Below are 22,207 nucleotides of genomic sequence, written 5' to 3' on the forward strand. Positions count from 1 at the left end.
ACTTCCTAGGCACTTTGATCCAGAGGCCTTTGCATTTAAAATTAAATCCATTAATTGTAACTACTGTACTTTTGTGATCCCTCAGGTAGAGCACAAACTAATTCATTGCTTTGGCAATCATGCCAGTCTTTGTTAATTAAAGAACTTGATTTATTTAAGTCAGGGAGGGTTGGACAAGCGTGCCCAAAATCAGACTGATAAAGGGTCATTAGATCATACTGTTCAAGACAGTCTGGAAACTGATGGTGAATTATGTTTCCAGAATCTCGATCAAAATTGATTTGAGAACCGTGCTTTAATGGTTTAAAGGATAAGTTTGTGCTCTGCCCAGTAAAGCTGCCTGAAAGTTCATAAGGTAGGAAGAATGCCTATCCTTCACGACTGATCAGTGAAATATATTTGAAAATAAAAGTTTTTTAATTGCATTTGGCATTCTGTGGAGTGGGGAACATTATAGATGGCAGCCATTTTGAATAATCAATTTTGACATTGGCAGTGTGGGAGTCCAATGAAAGAGATTAGGTTGGGCTCCGTTGCAGGGCTCCTGGCTGTTGTCATACCCTGCATCCTCAGTGCATGGAGAAATGCTTAGTACGATCAGGGACTTGCCCTGTTAAGGAGATCAGTTGTACCGATTTAGCAGGACAATCCCCAGATTTCAGAGTCTATCTCATCTCCTTCTTTAAGCTTCTTGGGGCAGTTTGTGTCCCAAAAAGCTGAAAGTCTAAAGGAAGAGCTTACAGTCTAGTAGATACCCTATAATCAGGTTGGACACAGTCCTTATCACACATGGGGCTGACAGTCCAAGTTTTCCAGGTATTTCTTGGGTTCCTAGACTAGAAGGGTCTTTGAGCACCCATTGTGTCCTGCTAAACACCTGGGAGAGTAGACTAGCATTGCCAGATACAATTCCTGCCTTCAAGGCACTTATGGTCTTGCAAGGGATACAGACAGACATAAATTACAAATGGGAAAAAGAGAATGGAAAGCTGGCCTTGTGGATGAGTAAGGGCTTTAATAGTAGACTGGGAAAGTTGATATGTACAGAAGTCTGGGCCCAGTCCCTGTAGGCCATCTAGGAAATCGTAAAACCGACCCAGGACAATGATTGTCTATTTTCTTCCCAAATACTTGAATTTTTTGGCCCGAGTGATCCAGAGAGGCTACTACATGATCCACCACAAAGTAATTACATTTATCACTGGATAATATCCAACCTCCCATTACACTATCAGATGCATTTTCTTCGCTGCTTAGTGATAGTAATGAAAATCACTTTAGAGACACTGATAGTATTCCTGTTCAATCATTTGCCTATCTTTAAGCGATCTTCATGATGGTGAGCTTGCATTAACTATATCCATCATTACTTATGAGGAATTCTGTTGTTTTGCAGTCAGTTTGTAGAAGTGGGAATTGGCAAATGTATGTGAATGTGAGCACTCTGCTTATTCATTGATTAACACACACATATGCATATCCTGTCAGGGTCACATCTGGAGAGTGTCCAACGCTCTACCAGTCTCCACTATGATAGGTAGAGTCAAGCAGAGGCATAGCCATTCCATTCCTAGCTTGGGCAGTGGCTAGTGAGTGGAAGGTGATCTGCTACAAGTCCAAATTCACCTGTGCTGGGCAGCAGCGGCATGGGAGGGAGTCGAGGGTGAAGACTCAGGTTTACTGTACGGAAGAGGCAATGGTCAACTGCTTCCATATTTTTTACCAAGAAAACTCTATGACTACACTACCAGAACGAATGCAGATGAAGGGCTGGGGGCACGGGCGTTCTGGAAGAGATGTGTCCATGATGTTGCTTTGGGTTGGACACGACTCGACAGAATAAGACAACAACAATGCATATGCATGTACATGTAATTCCATATACATATTTATGTATGTATATATTTTACTCAAAGGTCAAATATATATGCATGTTACATGTATGTGGAGAGAGAGAGACAGTGAACAGTCCTTTGCATCTGAAGATGATGAAACTGACAATGGGGTTTTATCTGACTTTCTGAATGTGCCTGTTAAAACCAATTCCCCTTGAAATGGTACAAAAGTCAAGTTACATACATAATACTATATACTGGAACTTTTTGTTAAGGTCAACTCAACTCGATATATTTTTTTTTCCAGAGGAGTTGAGTATCTTTCAGTTTACTGGTCAGGGCTATATTTTTATGTCACTTTGCATATAACCTAGGGTAAAGTTGTCTGGCAAGAAACATCAATCAATAATATTTATTGAGCACCTATTCTTTGCAGAGCACTGTGCTAAGGATTTGGGAGAGTACTATAGAGTTAGAAGACCCGATCTCTACTGTCAAGGACCTTATAGTCCTTTGGACAATGGCAAGGAATGATTTTAGTGTCCCACTCACTGAGCTGAGGTGAAAGTGATTTTGTGGCATAATTCCTGTTTTGTGACCACCCCCCAACCCTTAAGTTTTTTTTTTTTTGCTCAGCAGCAATACAGTGTGGAGGGATACCGAAGCAGTGATTTACATTCCCAGCTCCTGTCATATGTCCCAACCCTTCCCATAACAACACACCCTATGACTGCTGCCCTAATCTGGGGCTGCCTGCCCCTATGTCTGGCCCTAATAAGAACCACAACCAGAGCCAAAATAAGATTCTAGCAGCCCAGACAGGGAAAGCTCAGTGGGCCCTTCACTTTAAAGTGACCGGACATCCTACATTAGGTGGGAAGGTCACATTTTGGGCAAGTTATGTCATGGTACCCCATAGGCCAAGGGCAGGGGCTATTTGGGTCCCCCTTTGGGCCCATTTGGCAGGAGGGAACATGACAGTTTAGGTGACAGACAATAGGGAGGAGAAGAAGGAGAAGGAAGACTCCCTGCCACTTCTTTGTACCCTTCTTACACTGCCTCAGCCAGGAGAGCTTACTGTCAAGGGTCCCGCAGAGGGTTTTTAACCCAGTTGGAGTCCCCTGAAAATTGGTGGCCCTGGGTGAGCAAAACAGCAGCCTCTTTCACGTATGAGGTCCTGGGCATTTACCCTCCAAAGTCTATCAAGAGTTGACCATAGAAGGCCACTCTAAGAGCATTGGCAGCTGCCCTTTTATGCCCTGTGGTTTAAGTGGATCCCCCAGATCATAACAACAACAGCACCAACAACACTGTGAGACACCTACTGTGGGTTGAGCATTATATGAGGTGCTTAGGTACATGCCATAGATCCCAGCCTGTGAGGGAGAGACAGGCAGACATAAATTGCTAAATGATGATGAAGATGATGCCGGAGTCTCCCATTGGGGATGACAGATGAGCATTGGTCCTGAGACCTCACAACTGAGAGCTTGCTCTGGGAAATTGACAAATATACAACAGGTAAAAGGAAAGTGCATAGGTACAAATGATAAAAATAAAAGCAAGTAACTAAATGATAAGAAGTAGAGTTACATAAACCCATGGAGGTCAAGGTGGCTGATGGGGATATCAAGACATTGAATTAGAAAATATCTTTTGGAGGAGGTGATGTTTGAGCAGGGCTTTGTGTGTAACGTGGGGTGTGGTTTGTTCGATTTGAGGGACCAACTGCAGATGTAATCAACGAATTTGAAACATTTCATGAGTCAGAAAGCAAAGTTCTGAAAGTTCAAGAAAAAATGATTAACCTTTGGACCCATCATGTCAGACTTGAAGAATCAGTCCATCTCAGGTGAGCTCAGGTGATACTGGAATAAGGTGTTGTCCTGTGTCTCTGGATCTTGGGAAATGACCAACTAAATTTGGGGCCTAAACCCAAACATGGACAAAATTAGCCCCATTAAATTAAGAAACAGAACTGGGAACAGGAACAACACAATAATAGCTTCTCAAGAGGATCAGGCGGGAATATCAAGACTCCAAACTCTCTGCAATGAATCCAATGGGAACAGAAATCTTGAAACTCTTGGTTAGGTCAAGGTGAATGAATGAGACTTAGTGGCAACAGAAAATTGTCCATTTCTGTGATAGGAGATACAAAATGACATTGGATATTAACCCATTTATTGCTGGACATTAGAGACGTAGCATGGCCTAGTAGAAAGATCATGAGTCTGGGAGTCAGAGGATCTGGGTTCTAATCTCAGATTTGTTATTTGTCTGCTTTGAGGTCTTGGGCAAGTCACTTAACTTCTCTGCACCTCAGGTACCTCATCTGTAAAGTGGGGATTTAAGACTATAAGCCTCATGTGGGATAGGGACCGTGTCCAACCTGATTATCTTGTATTTACCCCAGCACTGAGTACAGTGCCTGGCACATACCATTTAAAAAACTGATAATAATTACATTTTCAAGTTCCGTGTCTATCCACCCCCCCCACCCCAACAGTTTTCTTTGGTTTTTCACTTGCATTCATAAAAATATTGATGCATTTTTTAATTTAAAATTTGTGTGAATTTTTTAAAAATACATTAATCCAAATGTCTGCAAATTATTCTGATAGGGATCAGATAAAATTGAATATGACCTGCAAAGCTTTTGCTCTACAGGGTTTTTATCTTAATCTACAACTTTTGATTTGGATTCCCCCAAAATCTCAGAAATATTCTAAGTGATAGTCTTCATTCAAATGGTAGCAAAAGAGAGAGTCTGTAATAAATTCCCAACCATATTTAAATGTGGTAAGAAATGAATGGAACTTGGCTTAACAGCAACTACATGTACATTCTCTGATAGGAAATGCGTCATTGTCAGAATAGTACTAACATGTTGAAATTTGCCAGAGATGAAAACTTCTATTAATGACAGATGCCAAGAGCAACTATGTTAGGTTGTTATTTTGGTTTATGAATTTCTTGTCTAGAAATTGGAAATTTGGTCAGCAGCCTTCAAGCTATACCAGTGAATGACATTGGTAAGTGAAAAGGTTAGGCTTGTCCTGATTTCATTTCATCTACACGGTGCACATGTTTTATGGGTTTTTGTGCAAGGCATGATTTATGATTTTAGACCCCTCTGGAAAAGAGCATGACTCTTTAAAGTAATTTTAAAAAATGAATTTATTTTCACTGGTAGTGACATTAATATGGAACTTTACAATAAGGCTCCGTTTTGACCCGTGAGAGAATTATATCTGTTTCCTTTTGTTTTAAAATTGTACTCATCCAATTGTGCCCTGAAGAAGGTGGCAAAATTGTTTCTATGGCATCAAAATTTGAGTGTGCCTACATGTCCTTCTGAGTAGAAACATGGATTTCCAAACATTTTACGTCCTGGAAGCTGGGACAGGATTACTAATTGTCCTGAAGAAAGACGGCAGCAAAAGTGTGAGAGAAGATGGGGAGAAGCAGAGGGAGTGTAGGGAAGGTGAGAGAGAGGAAGACGAAAAGGAAGGAGACAGAGAGTGCAAGAGAGAGCACAAGATAGAAGGAAGGGGACATAAAACAGGTTTGAGGCAGAAGTGAGGCAGAGAGAAATGGAGGAGGGCAGATCAAACTAGCTCAGTCTCTCTCCCCCACCTCAACTGTTTTCTCCTTTTTTATTTCTATTTGAGGAAAGGATTCTGGACCTCGAGAAAATGTTTGTATCCATTCTGTATATACGTATATATGTTTGTATGTATTTATTACTCTATCCATTTATTTGATTTGTACATATTTATTCTATTTATTTTATTTTGTTAATATGTTTTGTTCTGTGTCCCCCCTTCTAGACTGTGAGCCCACTGTTGGGTAGGAACCGTCTCTATATGTTGCCAACTTGTACTTCCCAAGCGCATAGTACAGTGCTCTGCACATAGTAAGCGCTCAAAAAATACAATTGAATGAATGAATGAATGATGGGGTGGCTGAAAGGGGGTCGGGGGTTGATGGGGTGAGTCCAGTGCTCTGCACACAGTAAGCGCTCAATAAATGCGATTGTATATATGGATATATAATCCTGTATATATGTATACATATATACAATCCTGCATATATGTGTATATGTTTGTACATATTTATTACTCTATTTGTTTTACTTGTACATATTCTATTTATTTTATTTGGTTTATATGTTTTGTTTTGTTGTCTGTCTCCCTCTTCTAGACTGTGAGCCCGCTGTTGGGTAGGGACTGTCTCTATATGTTGCCAACTTGTACTTCCCAGGTGCTTAGTACAGTGCTCTGCACACAGTAAGCGCTAAATAAATACGAATGAGTGAATGAATGAATCCATTCAGAATCAAACTTTGTATCTGCAAACAAATTGAGCGCTCAAGTCCAGCCCTGCTTGTGAAGGATTCCAGCTCAGTGATGGGAAGACTGGAAGTGTGAGAACCCTGTGGCCTTGAAAATTAGCAAACAAGATGAGAGAAATGATGTAAAACCAGAAAAAGGTGAATGGATTTATGTTGAACTCAGATAGATGTGAATGTTTTTTTCTGAGTATCAAAAGGCCTCTTTAAGTTCAGATGACTCTCTGGAGTCAAACAGCAGTGATTTAAAGATGTGTGACCTTATGGTTCTCATTCTAATCATAAGCATGTGGTCATTTGCCCCATAAATGTGCTCTTTAGCCTTTAGTAGTCTAGTGACAGGCACCATAATTCACTGCCTTGGCTGAAAGCAATTAGTGAATTTCTTGGGGGAAAAAATGCATTTTTAAAAAAATTTTTGTTTTGAGCCAGAGTAGTAAAGTGTTTATTGACCACCTAGTGAGTCCAAAGCACTGCACTAAGCACTTGAAAAAGTATAACGGATGCATGAGACATATTCCCTGTCCACAAACTTACATTCTAGTGGGGTAGACAGATTTATCAATATTTACAGTGGGACAAAAAGAATAAATGCATTGACTAAACAATTGATTACCTATATTATATATACATATTATATTTATTATATATATGTAACATTACATAAGTTGTGAGGGAGGTTATAAATAAGTATAAACTAAGTAAGTGCAGAAGTGCCTGGTGAAATGATAATAATAGTAATAATGATGGCATTTATTAAGCGCTTACTATGTGCAAAGCACTGTTTTAAGCACTGGATGATGATGATGATGAGAGTTAGGGTGTGGGGAGTTTATCAGGAAATGCTTCTTGGGGAAGATGGGATTTTAGGAGGGTTTTGAAAGTGGGTAGAGCAAGAGTGGGTTGGGGGAAGGAGTTCCAGGTTGGTAGAACAGAGGGAGTGAGGGAATAATAATAATAACAATAATAATAATAATAATAACAATAATACTGGTATTTGTTAAGTGCTTACTATGTGCAAAGCACTGTTCTAAGCACTGGGGAGGTTACAAGGTGATCAGGTTGTCCCACGGGGGGCTCACAATCAATCCCCATTTTACGGATGAGGGAACAGGCCCAGAGCTAATATTAATAATAATGGCATTTATTAAGCGCTTACTATGTGCTAAGCAGGCACTCACTAATAATAATGATGGCATTTACTAAGCACTTACTATGTGCAAAACACTGTTCTAAGCGCTGGGGAGGTTACAAGGTGATCAGGTTGTCCCGGGGGGGGCTCACAGTTTTAATCCCCATTTTACAGATGAGGTAACTGAGGCACAGAAAAGTTAAGTGACTTGCCCAAACTCACACAGCTGACAGTTGGCAGAGAGGTAGAAAGAGGGGAGAGCAAGGGATAGCTAGAGGGTTGGCTTTGGAAGAATGAAGAGAGCAAGCGGGAGAGGAGGGGATGAAGAAGGCTGATATGGAGGATGGGGAGAATTGGTGGAGAGTTTTAAAACCCATCACGAAGAGGTTATGCTTGGTGTAGTGGAAAATGGGAAGCCACTGGAGGGTTTGAGGAGAAGGGAGTGTGAGATGAGTGGTATTTTTTAGAAGATGATCCAAAGACAAGCTTGTAGAGTACAGATTGGAGTGGGGAGAGTTGGAGTCAGGACAACCAGCAAGGAGACTGATGCAACAGTTTAGTAGCGAACTGACAAGGACTAACTTTAATCCCTATAATCGGTTGTTATATAAATGAACTTGTAGATAAGTTGTCACTAAAAGTAGGACAGATTTTACTGGGTGCTTACTCTGTCTAGAACACAGTTCTAAGCACTTGGGAGAATACAACAGAGTTGGTAGACACATTCCCTAACCACAAGGAGTTTAAGCCTAAAGAATTTTGTTTTTGGACCAGAATCTGAAGTGGTGGCTATAAGATATCGGTCCATAATATGGTCCATGACACCTCCAAAATGTTTAAAAAGCCAAGGCAGGTGTTCAATCAATCATGTTTACTGAACACTGGTCCTCATAATATCTATGGCATTTATTGAGTGCTTACTATATTTTATTAAACTGAACATAATCTCTCTTTTTTATGGTATTTGTTAAGCATTTACTATGAGCCAGGCACTCTTCTAAGTACTGGGGTAGATGCAAGGTAATGGGGTTGACACAGACCATGTCCCACATGGAGCTCCCAGTTTTAATCCCCATTTTACAGATGAGGTAACTGAGGCACAAAGAAGTTAAGTGGTTTGCCCAAGATCACTCAGCAGAGCCAGGATTAGGACCCAGGTCTTTCCAGGATATCCAGGATAGCCAGGCCTGTGCTCTACCCATTAGTCAACACGTCTCTCTTCTTCAAGGGGATCAAAATCTATTTTATCTCTACTTTATAGTTGAGGAAACTTTGGCCTAGAGAGGTTAAGTGACTTGTCCAAGGCCTCTCTGGCTGAGCAGGAAACCAGGGAGAGGCTGGTTCTCTCTGTAGGCTAATTGCTTCTCCTACTCCAAGGTCTTTGACGATTTTTGCCAGCTACCTTGCTGCAGCTCTTATTACTGCCATGTTTATCTAGTGGAAAGAATACAGGCCTGGGATTCAGAGTATTTGGGTCTAATTCTGGTTGAGCCACTTATCTGTTGTGTGACCTCGGACAGTCACTTAACTTCTCTGTACCTCAGTTTCCTCATCTGTAAAATGGGGATAAGATGCCTGTTACCCTTTCTCTTTAGATTGTGAGCCTCAAATGGGACAAGGACTGTGTTTGACCTGATTTTTTTGTATCTAACCCAGTATTTAGTTTAGTGATTGGCACATCGTAAGTGTTTACGAATATCACTATTCTTATTATCGTTTTTCTCCAGCCACAGTTCCCACCTCCAGGACATCTCCACCACCTTCTCTGATCCCCTATCTCACTCTCTCCACCTTCCCCTGCCTTGGGACGAATCTCTCCTCCCTCATCTGTCCACCTTCCCAGGCTGCCTCTTCTATCCCTTCTAGCAATAATAATAACGATAATAATAATTGTGGTATTCGTTAGGCACTTACTAAGCACTGTACTAAACACAGGGATAGATACAAGGTAGATCAGTTCGGACACAGTCCCTGTCTCGCATGAAGTTCTGTGTTTAGGAGCAAGAACAGGTTTTGAATCTCCATTTTACAGATGAGGAAACTCAGGCACAGGGAAATTAAATGACTTGCACAAGGTTATACAGTAGATAAGAGGCAGAGCCAGGACTTGAACCCAGGTCCTCTGGCACCCAGGCTCTTTCCACTAGGTCATGCTGCTGTTTCTTCCACCCTCTTCTGCAGTCTCCTTCATTGCCTCTGCTGCTGGGTCTCTCCCTCGCCTCCTCCCTACCACCACTCCCTGTCATTTGCCGAGGCTGCCATTTCCTGGTCAGATATTTAAAGTGAAGCTGGAGAAAAGCATTAGAAAGTTATTGAGTATAAATCCAACCCTCAATGTCCCTAAAGGCCTTTTCCGTCTCTATTTTCTATGATTTTATGATTCAAAGAGCAGGTAAGCAGGAAAATACCAGCCCATTAATGAGGTTTCCAGCAAGTAATTCATAAAATGCAAAGCCACAGCTGACATCAGTTAATATTTTTTTCTTTCATGGTTCTCTGGAAAATGTTTTTCCATGCCTCGACAAAGCTGTGCGTGGAAGAATAATGCCTCAGCTTCAGCGAGCTGAAAGGAGAAGGTGTTCATAGGAGCGTAAGCCTTGTTTAGCCCCTTGCATTAGAAATCAAAGAAGACACCAGCTGTGTTTTAGATGATTGAGTTTTAAACTCTCGGGTTCTCGATCAGGGGATTATTACAACAAGGCAAATTGGACTGGAAACAGGACTGCACGTGGCCGAGCAGATGTAAGCCTTCCCTTCTATTCCTTATAAAGTTGATTATGGAAAATGTGCTCAAGTGCTAGTTTACAGCCACTCACTTTTTTCCGCTTCATGGAGGCAGTTGTCAAATGTAAAATGTAATATTTAAAATTCTGGCAGTGGAAAGTGGAAGAAACCTATTGGCTAGCAAGAGGTCACCTGCTTAGCCATATCATAAGGGGCCAGCCAGCTAAGGGGGAAATTGTCTCCTGCATTAAAATAATCTCTCGATGTGGTTAAGGGGAGAAAAGAGCAAGAGAAAAGCCAGAGGAACATAAAAGGGAAGAGAAGGTCGTGTCGATATTTCATGCATTCTCAAGTAAATTTAGTTGATTTCAAAATGACTCATCATCGAATATTACCAGCAAGGCTATATTTTCAAAATAGCAGAAAAAGCCCACTGAACACACTGTTTTAAGGGAGAATCTTGCTTCATTTAACATTTTAATAATAATAATAATAATGATTGCATTTGTTAAGCGCTTACTATGTGCAAAGCACTGTTCTAAGCGCTGGGGGGGATACAGGGGGATACAAGGTGATCAAGTTATCCCACAGGGGGCTCACAGTCTTAATCCCCATTTTACAGATGAGGTAACTGGGCCTCAGAGAAGTCAAGTGACTTGTCCAAGGTCACACAGCAGACCTGTGGCGGAGCCGGGATTCGAACCCATGAGCTCTGACTCCAAAGCCCGGGCTCTTTCCACTGAGCCACACTGCTTTTTAAGAGTATTTATTTTGCATTTGCTCAACTAAAAGTGGTTAGAGCCCAACAAATTTGTCTGTCTGTCAACAACGTGAATACTATACTAGGCCCTGTGGAGAATTATAAAGGAAGGATATAATAAATCAATCAAGCAAGCAATCAACAATATTTATTGAGTGCCTGCTGAACGCTAAGCATCTTTCTAAAGACTTTCTACAGTAATGGCGCAAGACACACATTCCCTGCCCTCAAGGAGTTTACTGCTTAATAGGGGAGACGGACAAAAAATATTTACAAATAGTGAAAGCAGGAGGAAGAATAATGTTAAAGCAAGAAGTAGGCCAAATATATCAAAATGAAATAGCTGAATAAATAACCAAATATAGAAATAAATGTATAAATTAATTAAAATGTACATATGTATATGAGTGCTGAGAATAAGAATAAAATTCATAAATGCTAAGGTGTGTGTTGGACAGAGATATTGGGAGTTAATCAAGAAAGACGTGATTGCAAATCCTTTAGGACAGGGATCCTGGCTACTAACTCTATTGTGCTTTCCCAAGCACTTAGTTCAGTGCTCTGCACAGAATAAGTGCTCAATAAATATTATTGATTAGTTGATTGATCGATTGATTGGAGTAGATGGGCATTTTAGGAGGGCTTTTTAGATGGGGAGAGCTCCGGTTGGGCAGATTTGGTCGGGGTGGGAGATCCAAGCCAGGGGAACAGCATGTAAGGAGTTGTGGTGTAGCAGGTGAACAACACCAGTATATAAGATGGAAAAAGCTGGGGAAGAGCCTTGAATCCAAAGGAAAGAAATTTCTGCATGAGAAGGAGCCATTAGAGGTTTTTGAGAAGTGGAGTGATGTGAACCAAGAAGACACTGCCCTTTAAAAGTTTACTAATAAAAGCATTTATGATGTCAGAGTTGTAGGTGGAGGAATGGAGAAACGGAGGCTAGAGGAAAGAATATAAAGAAAATTCATGATGGGGATTTATATGAAAGATACATTTGCGGGAGTACCTGGAAATTAGAGGAAAAGTGTTTCTCAAACTGGGGATGCAAAGGATTTTTGAGAGGGTGGTAGAGATCAAGTTTATTGACTGTCACCTGCAAGTCAAACTGCAGACTTTGGAACTAGGGGGGTGGAAAGGATGTTTAGTACTTTACACAAAGTACGTGCTCAATAAATACGTTTGACTGTAGAACTGAGGGATGTTGCAGGCGGAAAAAGTGTAAAGACCATTGTTAAATGGTAGGTTTTTTTAGTAACTTCAAATCAGTTGATCAATAGTACTTATTAAGCACTTACTCTGTGCTGAGCGTTGTACTAGGCCCTTGGGTGAGAACTGGGGGAGTTGGAGGTCCTTGCTATTTTTGTAGTTTAAATAACCTTCATTGAACATTTGTGAGAACCTGTATAGGGCCTATCCTAGTTCTCTCTGAGAAGACTGGTATAGAACCCACACCAGTGTACTTTGAATATATCCTAGAAGCTCAAGAAAGGTCTGTGGGAGATGTGTTTTTTTTTTAAAGTTAGAATCAATGATTTCTTTAGGATTAAAGCTGCTTTAGACTTTGGCTCTGGAATAAACTCCTTGTATCAGGAGAGATTTACTACCCTAACTATATCTGTATCTCAATTTAATGAAAATGTTAAGGATAATTTGATGGTCTCTTGCCAGTGTAATTTTAAATAAAATGTCTTCATCCTTTGGCAACATGTGCTGGCTTGATGTTTAACTATAGAAAAGTACTTAAGTGAAGTGCTTGGTACATTATTGTCTTGCCAGTGTCTCTTCTTATAGAAGACACCCAATTTTCAGCATATTACTCTGAGTAAATAAAGACCCAAAGGGGGGAAAAATACTTGTAATCATTCTGCCTTGGTAGAAATCAAAATGTAGATGAATATAACATCTGGACTGGTTTCAAACCCTGTGTTTTATGAGCTGGGGCTGAACCATATCATTTTTAAGTGGTCTTTTATAAGTTTTAATACAGCTCAGCAAAACAAAGGTATGGCGAGTGTTACTTGCTCCCACTATTTTTTTTTTAGTGGTATTTGTTAAGCATTTACTAAGTGCCAAACACTGTACTAAGCATGGGGTAGATACAAGTTAATCAGGTTGGACACAGTCCATGTCCCACATGGGGCTCATAGTCTTAATCCCCATTTTACAGATGAGGTAATTGAGGTACAGAGACGTTAAGTGACTTGCCCAAGGTCCACACAGCAGACAAGTGGTGGAGCTGGGATTAGAACCCAGGTCCTTCTGATTTTCAGGCCTGTGCTCTATCTGCTGTGCCATGCTTCTTCTCATAAGCAGCATAACCTCTTCTGGATTTGATTTCAGAGGGTCTCCTTAGTCATTCTGGCCAGTTCACAGGTCATTTGCAATTTGTCCTCCAGCTTCTCCTTCACTGAAAATCTGCCAAACAGACTCGTAATTGTCTGTCCTTTTTAAATAATGAAAATGTTGTTGATGATAATGTACCAAAACGGTATCAGCACAATGTCAATAGCAAACCTCAAATCTTGGATCTTCAACACTAGCTTTGATTTATGTATTTTTTTTATTGTGAGTCCCAACATATAGTCATTTTAAAATGACCAACTTCTGTAGTGTTTTGTTTTTTAGCATTATTTATCATTAACAGCTTGAGTCAAACAATCAATCAGTTGTATAAATTGAATGCACTCAGCTCTTAGGAAGAGTACAATACATTAGAATTGGTAGACATGTCCCCTGCCCACAAGGAGCTTATATTCTAGAGGAAAAAACCTACAGTCTAGAAACATGGGCTCTACCTTCAAGTAGTTTACTGTATAAAGAAGGTGATATAGATATGGGCAGGTTCAGAGGACTGCCATCTTAAAATTAAATAAGGTATTTTGTTAGTTTTGCTATTCTGTTTCACATCTTAAATTAATTTGCTTTTGCTTGTTTGTGGGCAGAAAAGGAAGAAGAATGAAGCAGTGGTAGCAGGTTATGAGGGGACTTGGGCAGGGCTGGATCCCAGCTCTGCCAGTTGTCAGCTGTGTGACCTTGGGCAAGTCACTTAACTTTTCTGTGTCTCAGTTACCTCAGCTGGAAAATGGGGATTAAGACTGTGAGCCCTACTTGGGACAACCTGATCACCTTGTATCCTCCCCAGCATTTAGAACAGCACTTTGCACATAGTAAACATTTAACAAATGCCATTACTATTATTATTATTATTATTATTATTATAGAGCAGATATTTTGGGGGGGCCCTCAGGCCTGGACTGATTGTGAAAGCAGAGGAGTGGTGGTTGAGGAATGGAAATTCCTTGATTTCTGCAAGGCTGCTCTGGCTTGAAGACTGGTAGAGGGAAGGGAAATTCCATGGGCTACTCAACCTGATACCATCAGCGTGGTCCAACTGCACCGCTAGACTGTAAGATCCTCCACTAAACTTTAAACTCCTCTAGGGCAGGGATTGGGTCTTCCAACTCTATTACATTGTAGGCTGTGTGCTTACACACAGAAAGCACTCAATAAATACCACTGAGTGAATGATTGGTCTGCACCAGCTTATGGTTCATTCATTCATTCATTCATTCATTCAATCGTATTTATTGAGCGCTTACTGTGTGCAGAGCACTGTACTAAGCGCTTGGAAAGGACAAGTTGGCAACATATAGAGACGGTCCCTACCCAACAGTGGGCTCACAGTCTAGAAGGGGGAGACGGAGAACAAAACCAAACATATTAACAAAATAAAATAAATAGAATAAATATGTACAAGTAAAATGGCCTCAGAACTCTTAGAGGGGAAGAGCTTTGAACAGTTCCCCCCTTGAACTAGTGAAAGAGTCTGGACTTGAAGGTGAATACCCAGGGAATGAGAGACAACAGAGAAAGCTGAGGGGAATGAGGAGTGATGAAAAGGGACAGGCAGAGGATGACCAGGGAAGTGGTGAGCAGTGATGGAAGGTGGAAAGGAGCAGGGCCATTAGAGGGGTGGCTACCCAGAGCTTAAAACAAAGAGGGCCAGAGCCTCCAAGAGGGAAAGGAGGGTTTCAGGGAATGGAACAACTCAGAGGATTGAAATCTGCTCTTCTGACAATCCCCTTCCCCTCTTCACCTCTCCCCTTTACAGACTCCCATCTTAGCAGATGGCTACTATGAGGAGGAGTGGGGTGGAGAGACACAGGGAGGTCCCTCCATGCCTGAAGAGATGCTCAGGCTACGTCTTACGGAGTTAGATTTTACTTTTGTTGGGACCAAAGGGGTATCCCCATATGCATGCAGACTGGGGATTGTGTTCTAGTCAGGCTTGAGGAGCCCTGGAATTGGAGAGAAGGCCCAGTCCATCCCAGCCTGCCTTGCCTTAGCCCAGCCTAAGGTCCACAAGCCAAGGCCAGAGACAGTGTAAGGTTCTGCAAGAGAGGAGTGTACACCTTTCCTCCAAACATGTAATTGGCATATTGTTTCCTCCATTGGCACCTACTGTAGAAGAAAAAGTGAAAGACTTGTAGTCAACAGCCCTGGTTTTGAGGCCTGCCTTAACCATTTACTGACCTGTGTGACTATGGGCAAGTCCCTTAATCTTTCTCAAGTTCTGTTTTCTCATCTATAAAGTGGGGGAAGTAATATTCACTGTGCACTAAAGTGCGGGAAGGTTGTGATATGAAAGCTGTCTAGAAAAGAAAAACACCACATACACCCAAGGAAGCGTTAGTATTATTATTTCGGTTGTGAGCCCTTTGCAGCCTCCAAGGGGCTGTGGTCAGGTATTAAAGGGTGAAAATCTGATAGAGATCAGAAGTTTTATGGGAAGGATTTTAATGATTAAAATAAAATCCTGGCTCCCTCACCTCACCATTTCATCTGGGGCTGTACTGTATTTTTCATTTCTCTCATCCCTCATTCATTGGTCTTTATAAAAAAAAGTGAATTCTTGTTGCTAACAAGACTGTAAGTACAGTCAGCCCTCATAATAGCCAAGTTAGGAAAATCCATGGGAAGAATCATTTCTATTACTTCACAGGGTCAGGAATCAGGTGACCAGCCACTGTGAATGAGTCAGTATGTCCCTTAGAGTGAGTCAGTGGAACATCAGACAGAAACTTTGACCCATGTTTCCAACTTTAAATTCACTAAACCACAATACTGCTAACTTGCATCTCATCTCTGGCACACTAGAATTCTATGATAAGATTTGGGGGTTTTTTTGTTGTTATTGTTGCTGAGAGCCACCAGAGTCATAATGGGAATTCGACTTGGGCAAGTCACTTTTCTGTGCCACGATTTCCTTATCTCTAAAATGGGGATTGAATACCTGCTCTTCTTCCTCCTTAGACTGTGAGTCCCATGTGGGACAAGGACTGTATCCAATCCACTTAAATTCTTTCTACCCAAATCTTAGTACGGGGATTGGCATGAGGTAAGTATTTAACAAATATTGTTATAATTATTATTATTGAAATAAGATAATAGACTCTTAACAAAGTAGGTTCTTCAAACCAAGCAAGGCTTTTGGGAAACAAGTGGTCATCATCCTCCTTACAAAAACCCTCATATAGAAGAAAACTGCAGCTTTGTGGAAAGTGCCAGGACTGGAGGTCAAGACCTGGGTTCTAAATCCCGCTCTGCCACTTGCCTGTTTTGTGACCCTGGGCAAATCACTTGATTTCTCTCTGCCTCAGTTTCCTCATCTGTAAAATTGATCATCAGTAGTATTTATTGAGCACTTACTGTGTGCGGAGCACTGTACTAAGTGCTTGGGAGAGTACAATACAACCAAGTTGGTAGTCCTGCCTCCTGTCCACAGTCTACAAGGGAGCCAAATACCCTTTCCCTCTTCTCTTAGACTGTGAGTCCCCAGTGTGACAGTCACAATGTCTGGTCTTTTTTTTTTTTTTAGGATACTTGTTAAGTGTTTACTGTGTGTCAGACACTGTAATAATAATAATAATAATGGTATTTGTTAAGTGCTTACCATGTGCCAAGCATTGTTCTAAGTCCTGGGTAGATACAAGGTAGTCAGGTTGTCCCACGTGGGACTCACAGTCTTAATTCCCATTTTACAGATGAGGTAACTGAAGCACAGAAAAGTTAAGTGGCTTGCTCAAGGTCACACAGCAGACAAGTGGTGGAGATGGGATTAGAAACAACATCCTCTGACTCCCAAGCCCGTGCTCTTTCCACTAAGCCACGCTGCTTCTGTATTAAGCACTGGGGTAGATAAAAGATAAATAGTTCGGACACAATCCCTGTCCTACATTGGGCTCACACTTTAAGGGCTCCCCCATTTGAGTGAATCCCCATTTTACAGATGAGGTAATTAAGGCTCAGAGAAGTTAAATGATCTGCCCAGTGTCCCACAGCAAACAAGTGGCAGAGTTTGGATTATAATCCAGGTCCTCTGACTTCCAGGCCAACGCTAATTTCCACTAGGTCACTCAGCTTTCCTGATATTATAGTATTATTAGTAGTATAGTATTACAGTACTGTATCTACTCCAGCTTTTAGCAAATACTATAATTATTATTCTTAAACCACAACTCCAGCTTTTAGCCAATACTATAATTATTATTCTAAAACCACAACTTCAGGTGCAAGGTGATAGAGGGGGTCAGTATCTATCAGTCTATCAATGGTATTTATTGAACGTTTACTGTTTAGAGCAACACTGATCTGTGTGTTCTATACTTGGGAATAATAATAGTGATTATGATATTTGTTAAGTGCTTACTATGTCTGAGGCACTGTACTAAGTGATGGGGTAGATCATCATCATCAATCGTATTTATTGAGCGCTTACTATGTGCAGAGCACTGTACTAAGCGCTTGGGAAGTACAAATTGGCAACATATAGAGACAGTCCCTACCCAACAGTGGGCTCACAGTCTAAAAGGGGGAGACAGAGAAAAAACCAAACATACTAACAAAATAAAATAAATAGAATAGATATGTTGGGTAGATACAACCAAATCAGGCTGGACACAGTCTCCGTCCCATGTGGGGCTCACAGTCTCAATCCCCATTTTACCGTTGAGGTAACTGAGGCGTAGAGAAGTGACTTGTCCAAAGTCACACAGCAGATAAGTGGCAGAGCCGGAATTAGAGCCCATGATCTCCTGACTCTCAATTCATTCATTCATTCAATCGTATTTTGAGTGCTTACTGTGCGCAGACCGCTGTACTAAGCGCTTGGAAAGTACCCGTGCTCTATCCACTATGCCATGCTGATTCTCCACAATAGAGCTTCAAGCAGAGTCAGTTGGGAAGCCAGTCTGGTAGATTTGGGCTGTGGGTAAAGTACATCATATTTGCTAAACCCAACAAAGTACGTATCTGTACTTCATTCATTCAATCGTATTTACTGAGCGCTTACTGTGTGCAGAGCACTGTACTAAGCGCTTGGGAAGTACAAGTCGGCAACATATAGAGAGGGTCCCTACCCACCAACGGGCTCACAGTCTAGAAGGGGGAGACAGACAACAAAACACAACATGTAGACAGGTGTCAGAACCATCAGAATAAATAGAATTATAGCTATATGCACATCATTATATGTTGTGCATTATATATAGCTATATGCACATCTAATCCCGGCAGAGCCAGGATTAGAACCCACAACCTTCCGACTCTCAGGCCTGAGTTCTAGCCAGGAGGCCCCAATGCTTTAGGGAGGAATTGGGCCTTCAATAAGACTTTGAAGGCGGGGAGAGTCATTGCCTGTCAAATTTGAGGAGGGAGGGCCTTCCCTTCCCCACAGCACCTGTATATATGTATATATGTTTGTACATATTTATTATTCTATTTATTTATTTATTGTACTTGTACATATCTATTCTATTTATTTTATTTTGTTAGTATGTTTGGTTTCGTTCTCTGTCTTCCCCTTTTAGACTGTGAGCCCACTGTTGGGTAGGGACTGTCTCTAGATGTTGCCAACTTGTACTTCCCAAGCGCTTAGTACAGTGCTCTGCACACAGTAAGCACTCAATAAATACGATTGATTGATTGATTGATTAATAAATGCTATAAAAAATACGATTGAATTTACTGTGAGCCCACTGTTGGGTAGGGACTGTCTCTATATGTTGCCGACTTGTGCTTCCCAAGCACTTAGTACAGTGCTCTGCACACAGTAGGCACTCAATAAATACGATTGATTGATCAATCAATTCATTGTACATATCTATTCTATTTATTTTATTTTGTTAGTATGTTTGGTTTTGTTCTCTGTCTCCCCCTTCTAGGCTGTGAGCCCACCGTCGGGTAGGGACCGTCTCTAGATGTTGCCAACTTGTGCTTCCCAAGCACTTAGTACAGTGCTCTGCACACAGTAGGCGCTCAATAAATACGATTGATTGATTGATTGATTAATAAATGCTATAAAAAATACGATTGAATTTACTGTGAGCCCACTGTTGGGTAGGGACTGTCTCTATATGTTGCCGACTTGTGCTTCCCAAGCGCTTAGTCCAGTGCTCTGCACACAGTAGTCGCTCAATAAATACGATTGATATTGATTGATTAATAAATGCTATTAGAAAAATACGATTGAATTTACTGTGAGCCCACTGTTGGGTAGGGACTGTCTCTATATGTTGCCAACTTGTAGTTCCCAAGGACTTAGTACAGTGCTCTGCACACAGTAAGTGCTCAATAAATACGATTGATTGATTGATTGATTGGTTTAATAAATGCTATTAAAAAATACGATTGAATTTACTGTGAGCCCACTGTTGGGTAGGGACTGTCTCTAGACGTTGCCAACTTGGACTTCCCAAGCGCTTAGTACAGTGCTGTGCACACAGTAGGCGCTCAATAAATACGATTGATTGATCAATCTATTCATTGTACATATCTATTCTATTTATTTTATTTTGTTAGTATGTTTGGTTTTGTTCTCTGTCTCCCCCTTCTAGACTGTGAGCCCACCGTTGGGTAGGGACTGTCTCTAGATGTTGCCAACTTGGACTTCCCAAGCGCTTAGTACAGTGCTCTGCACACAGTAGGTGCTCAATAAATACGATTGATTGATTGATTGATTGATTAATAAATGCTATAAAGAAATACGATTGAATTTACTGTGAGCCCACTGTTGGGTAGGGACTGTCTCTAGATGTTGCCAACTTGGACTTCCCAAGCGCTTAGTACAGTGCTCTGCACACAGTAGGCGCTCAATAAATACGATTAATTGATTGATTGATTAATAAATGCTATAAAAAATACGATTGAATTTACTGTGAGCCCACTGTTGGGTAGGGACTGTCTCTATATGTTGCCAACTTGGACTTCCCAAGTGCTTAGCACAGTGCTGTGCACACAGTAGGTGCTCAATAAATACGATTGATTGATTGATTGATTAATAAATGCTATAAAGAAATACGATTGAATTTACTGTGAGCCCACTGTGGGTAGGGACTGTCTCTATATGTTGCCAACTTGGACTTCCCAAGCGCTTAGCACAGTGCTGTGCACACAGTAGGCGCTCAATAAATACGATTGATTGACTAGTACAGCGCTCTGCGCACAGTAGGCGCTCAATAAATGCGATTGATTGATTGATTGATTGATTGAATGACGAGAGGCGTGAGGAGACAGTGGGCGGGGCTGAGGGCCGGACGGCAGGGGAGGGCCCGGCCCGGCCCCGCCTCGGGGGCGCGCACGCACGCACGCACGCACCGCGGCCCCCGCCGCTGTCCTCGATGTCGGGGGCGCGCACGCACGCGCCGCGGCCCTCCCCGCCGTCATCGATGTCGGGGGCGCGCACGCACGCCCGGCGGCCCTCGCCGCCGTCATCGAGGTCGGGGGCGCGCACGCACGCACGCACGGCGGCCCTCGCCGCTGTCATCGATGTCGGGGGCCTGCAGTCGGCGGCCATCTTCTCCCCGCTGTGGCTGCTTCCTAGTACAAGAGGGGCACAACCGGTTTGGGGGGGCTTCTTTTTCGTTCTGAGGTGCCCGACCGCCGGGGGCAACTCCTCGTTGGGCAGAGTAGGAAGTGAAGGGGGGGCAGGACCCGGGAGGAAAGGAAAACCACCAACCCCGTGCCCACCAATCCTGCTGTGCCCTCGCCCAGGCTCCCTCAGCTTGGGGCAGGGGCACGGAGGGCACCCTCAGTTTGGGGGGGGGGGGGTTGGCAGCAGCAGCAGCCTCTTTCTCCCCTCAGTTCCCCCGCGCCTCCTCCTGGCTGCCCTCCCGGCAGCGCCAGTCAGGACCTTCCTCCTAGATGGGATAAGCTGTAAAGATGTTTAGCTTTGAAGGGGATTTCAAAACAAGGCCCAAGGTGTCCCTTGGAGGAGCCAGTAGGAAGGTAAGAGAGAAGCATCCTCTGTGCGGCGTTTCCTTTGTGACCCCGGTTTTGTCTCTCAGCGTGGCTCGGTGCCAGAGGGCCCCGGCTTGGGAGTCAGAGGTCGTGGGTTCGAATCCTGCCCCCGCCAGTTGTCAGCTGTGTGTCGCTTTAACTTCCCCGGGCCTCAGTTCCCTCATCTGTAAAATGGGGGTTAAGAGGCGAGGGGGGGGTCTTGCCCCTCGGCCTTGTGTCTACAGGGAGGCCTCTTTGGTCCGGGCTTCCTTAAACCCTTTCACCTACCGATGCCCACCACTCAGCGGGGCAAAAAGGGGGGAAAACAAAAATCACCTAATAATAATAATAATGGCATTGATTAAGCGCTTGCTACGCGCAAACCACTGTTCTTAGAGAAGCAGCGCGGCTCAGTGGAAAGAGCCCGGGCTTTGGAGTCAGAGGGCGTGGGTTCAAATCCTGCCCCCGCCAGTTGCCAGCTGTGTGATCGTGGGCAAGTCACTTCACTGGGCCTCAGTTCCCTCATCTGTAAAATGGGGGTTAAGACCGCGAGCCCCCCCGTGGGGACAACCCGATCCCCCTTGTTACCTTCCCAGCGCTTAGAATAATAATAATCATAATGAGGGGATTTGTTAAGCGCTTACCATGTGCTAAGCGCTGGGGAGGTTACGAGGAGATCAGGTTGCCCCCCCGGGGGTCTCACAGTCTTCACCCCCATTTTACAGATGAGGGAACTGAGGCCCAGTGAAGTGACTTGCCCACGGTCACACAGCTGGCAACTGGCGGGGGCAGGATTTGAACCCGCGACCTCTGACTCCAAAGCCCGGGCTCTTTGCACTGAGCCGCGCTGCTTCTCTAAGAACAGTGGTTTGCGCGTAGTAAGCGCTTAATAAATGCCATTATTATTATTATTAGGTGATTTTTGTTTTCCCCCCTTTTTGCCCCGCTGAGTGGTGGGCTTCGGTAGGTGAAAGGGTTTAAGGAAGCCCAGACCAAAGAGGTTTCCCTGTAGACACACGACCGAGGGGCAAGACCCCCCCCCCCTCGCCTAAATTTGTTGGGGCCTTCGACCTTGGCCGGATTTACGCCCCCACCCAAAGGGATGGATCCCTCTTTGTTGTTGGGTC

The 22,207-nt window shown here is 42.8% G+C and overlaps 1 protein-coding gene and 1 non-coding gene across 2 annotated transcripts in view; both read left to right on the top strand.

Moving 5' to 3' along the window:
* Nucleotides 1-1,478: 1,478 nt before the first annotated feature.
* LOC119936434 lies at nt 1,479-1,616 on the top strand. The gene has a single exon (XR_005453761.1). It is a non-coding gene; the product is annotated as a small nucleolar RNA SNORA7 (small nucleolar RNA).
* Nucleotides 1,617-20,670: 19,054 nt separating this feature from the next.
* The window catches only part of UBE3C (ubiquitin protein ligase E3C), a 117,194-nt gene continuing 115,657 nt past the window's right edge, over nt 20,671-22,207 (top strand). Inside the window, exon 1 of the mRNA XM_038755613.1 lies at nt 20,671-21,089. Coding sequence (XP_038611541.1) covers nt 21,024-21,089 — 66 coding nt within the window. The 5' untranslated portion in view covers nt 20,671-21,023. The remainder of the gene's footprint in view (nt 21,090-22,207) is intronic.

Source organism: Tachyglossus aculeatus, chromosome 13 (genome assembly GCF_015852505.1).
Source record: "Tachyglossus aculeatus isolate mTacAcu1 chromosome 13, mTacAcu1.pri, whole genome shotgun sequence".
Taxonomy (NCBI): domain Eukaryota; kingdom Metazoa; phylum Chordata; class Mammalia; order Monotremata; family Tachyglossidae; genus Tachyglossus; species Tachyglossus aculeatus.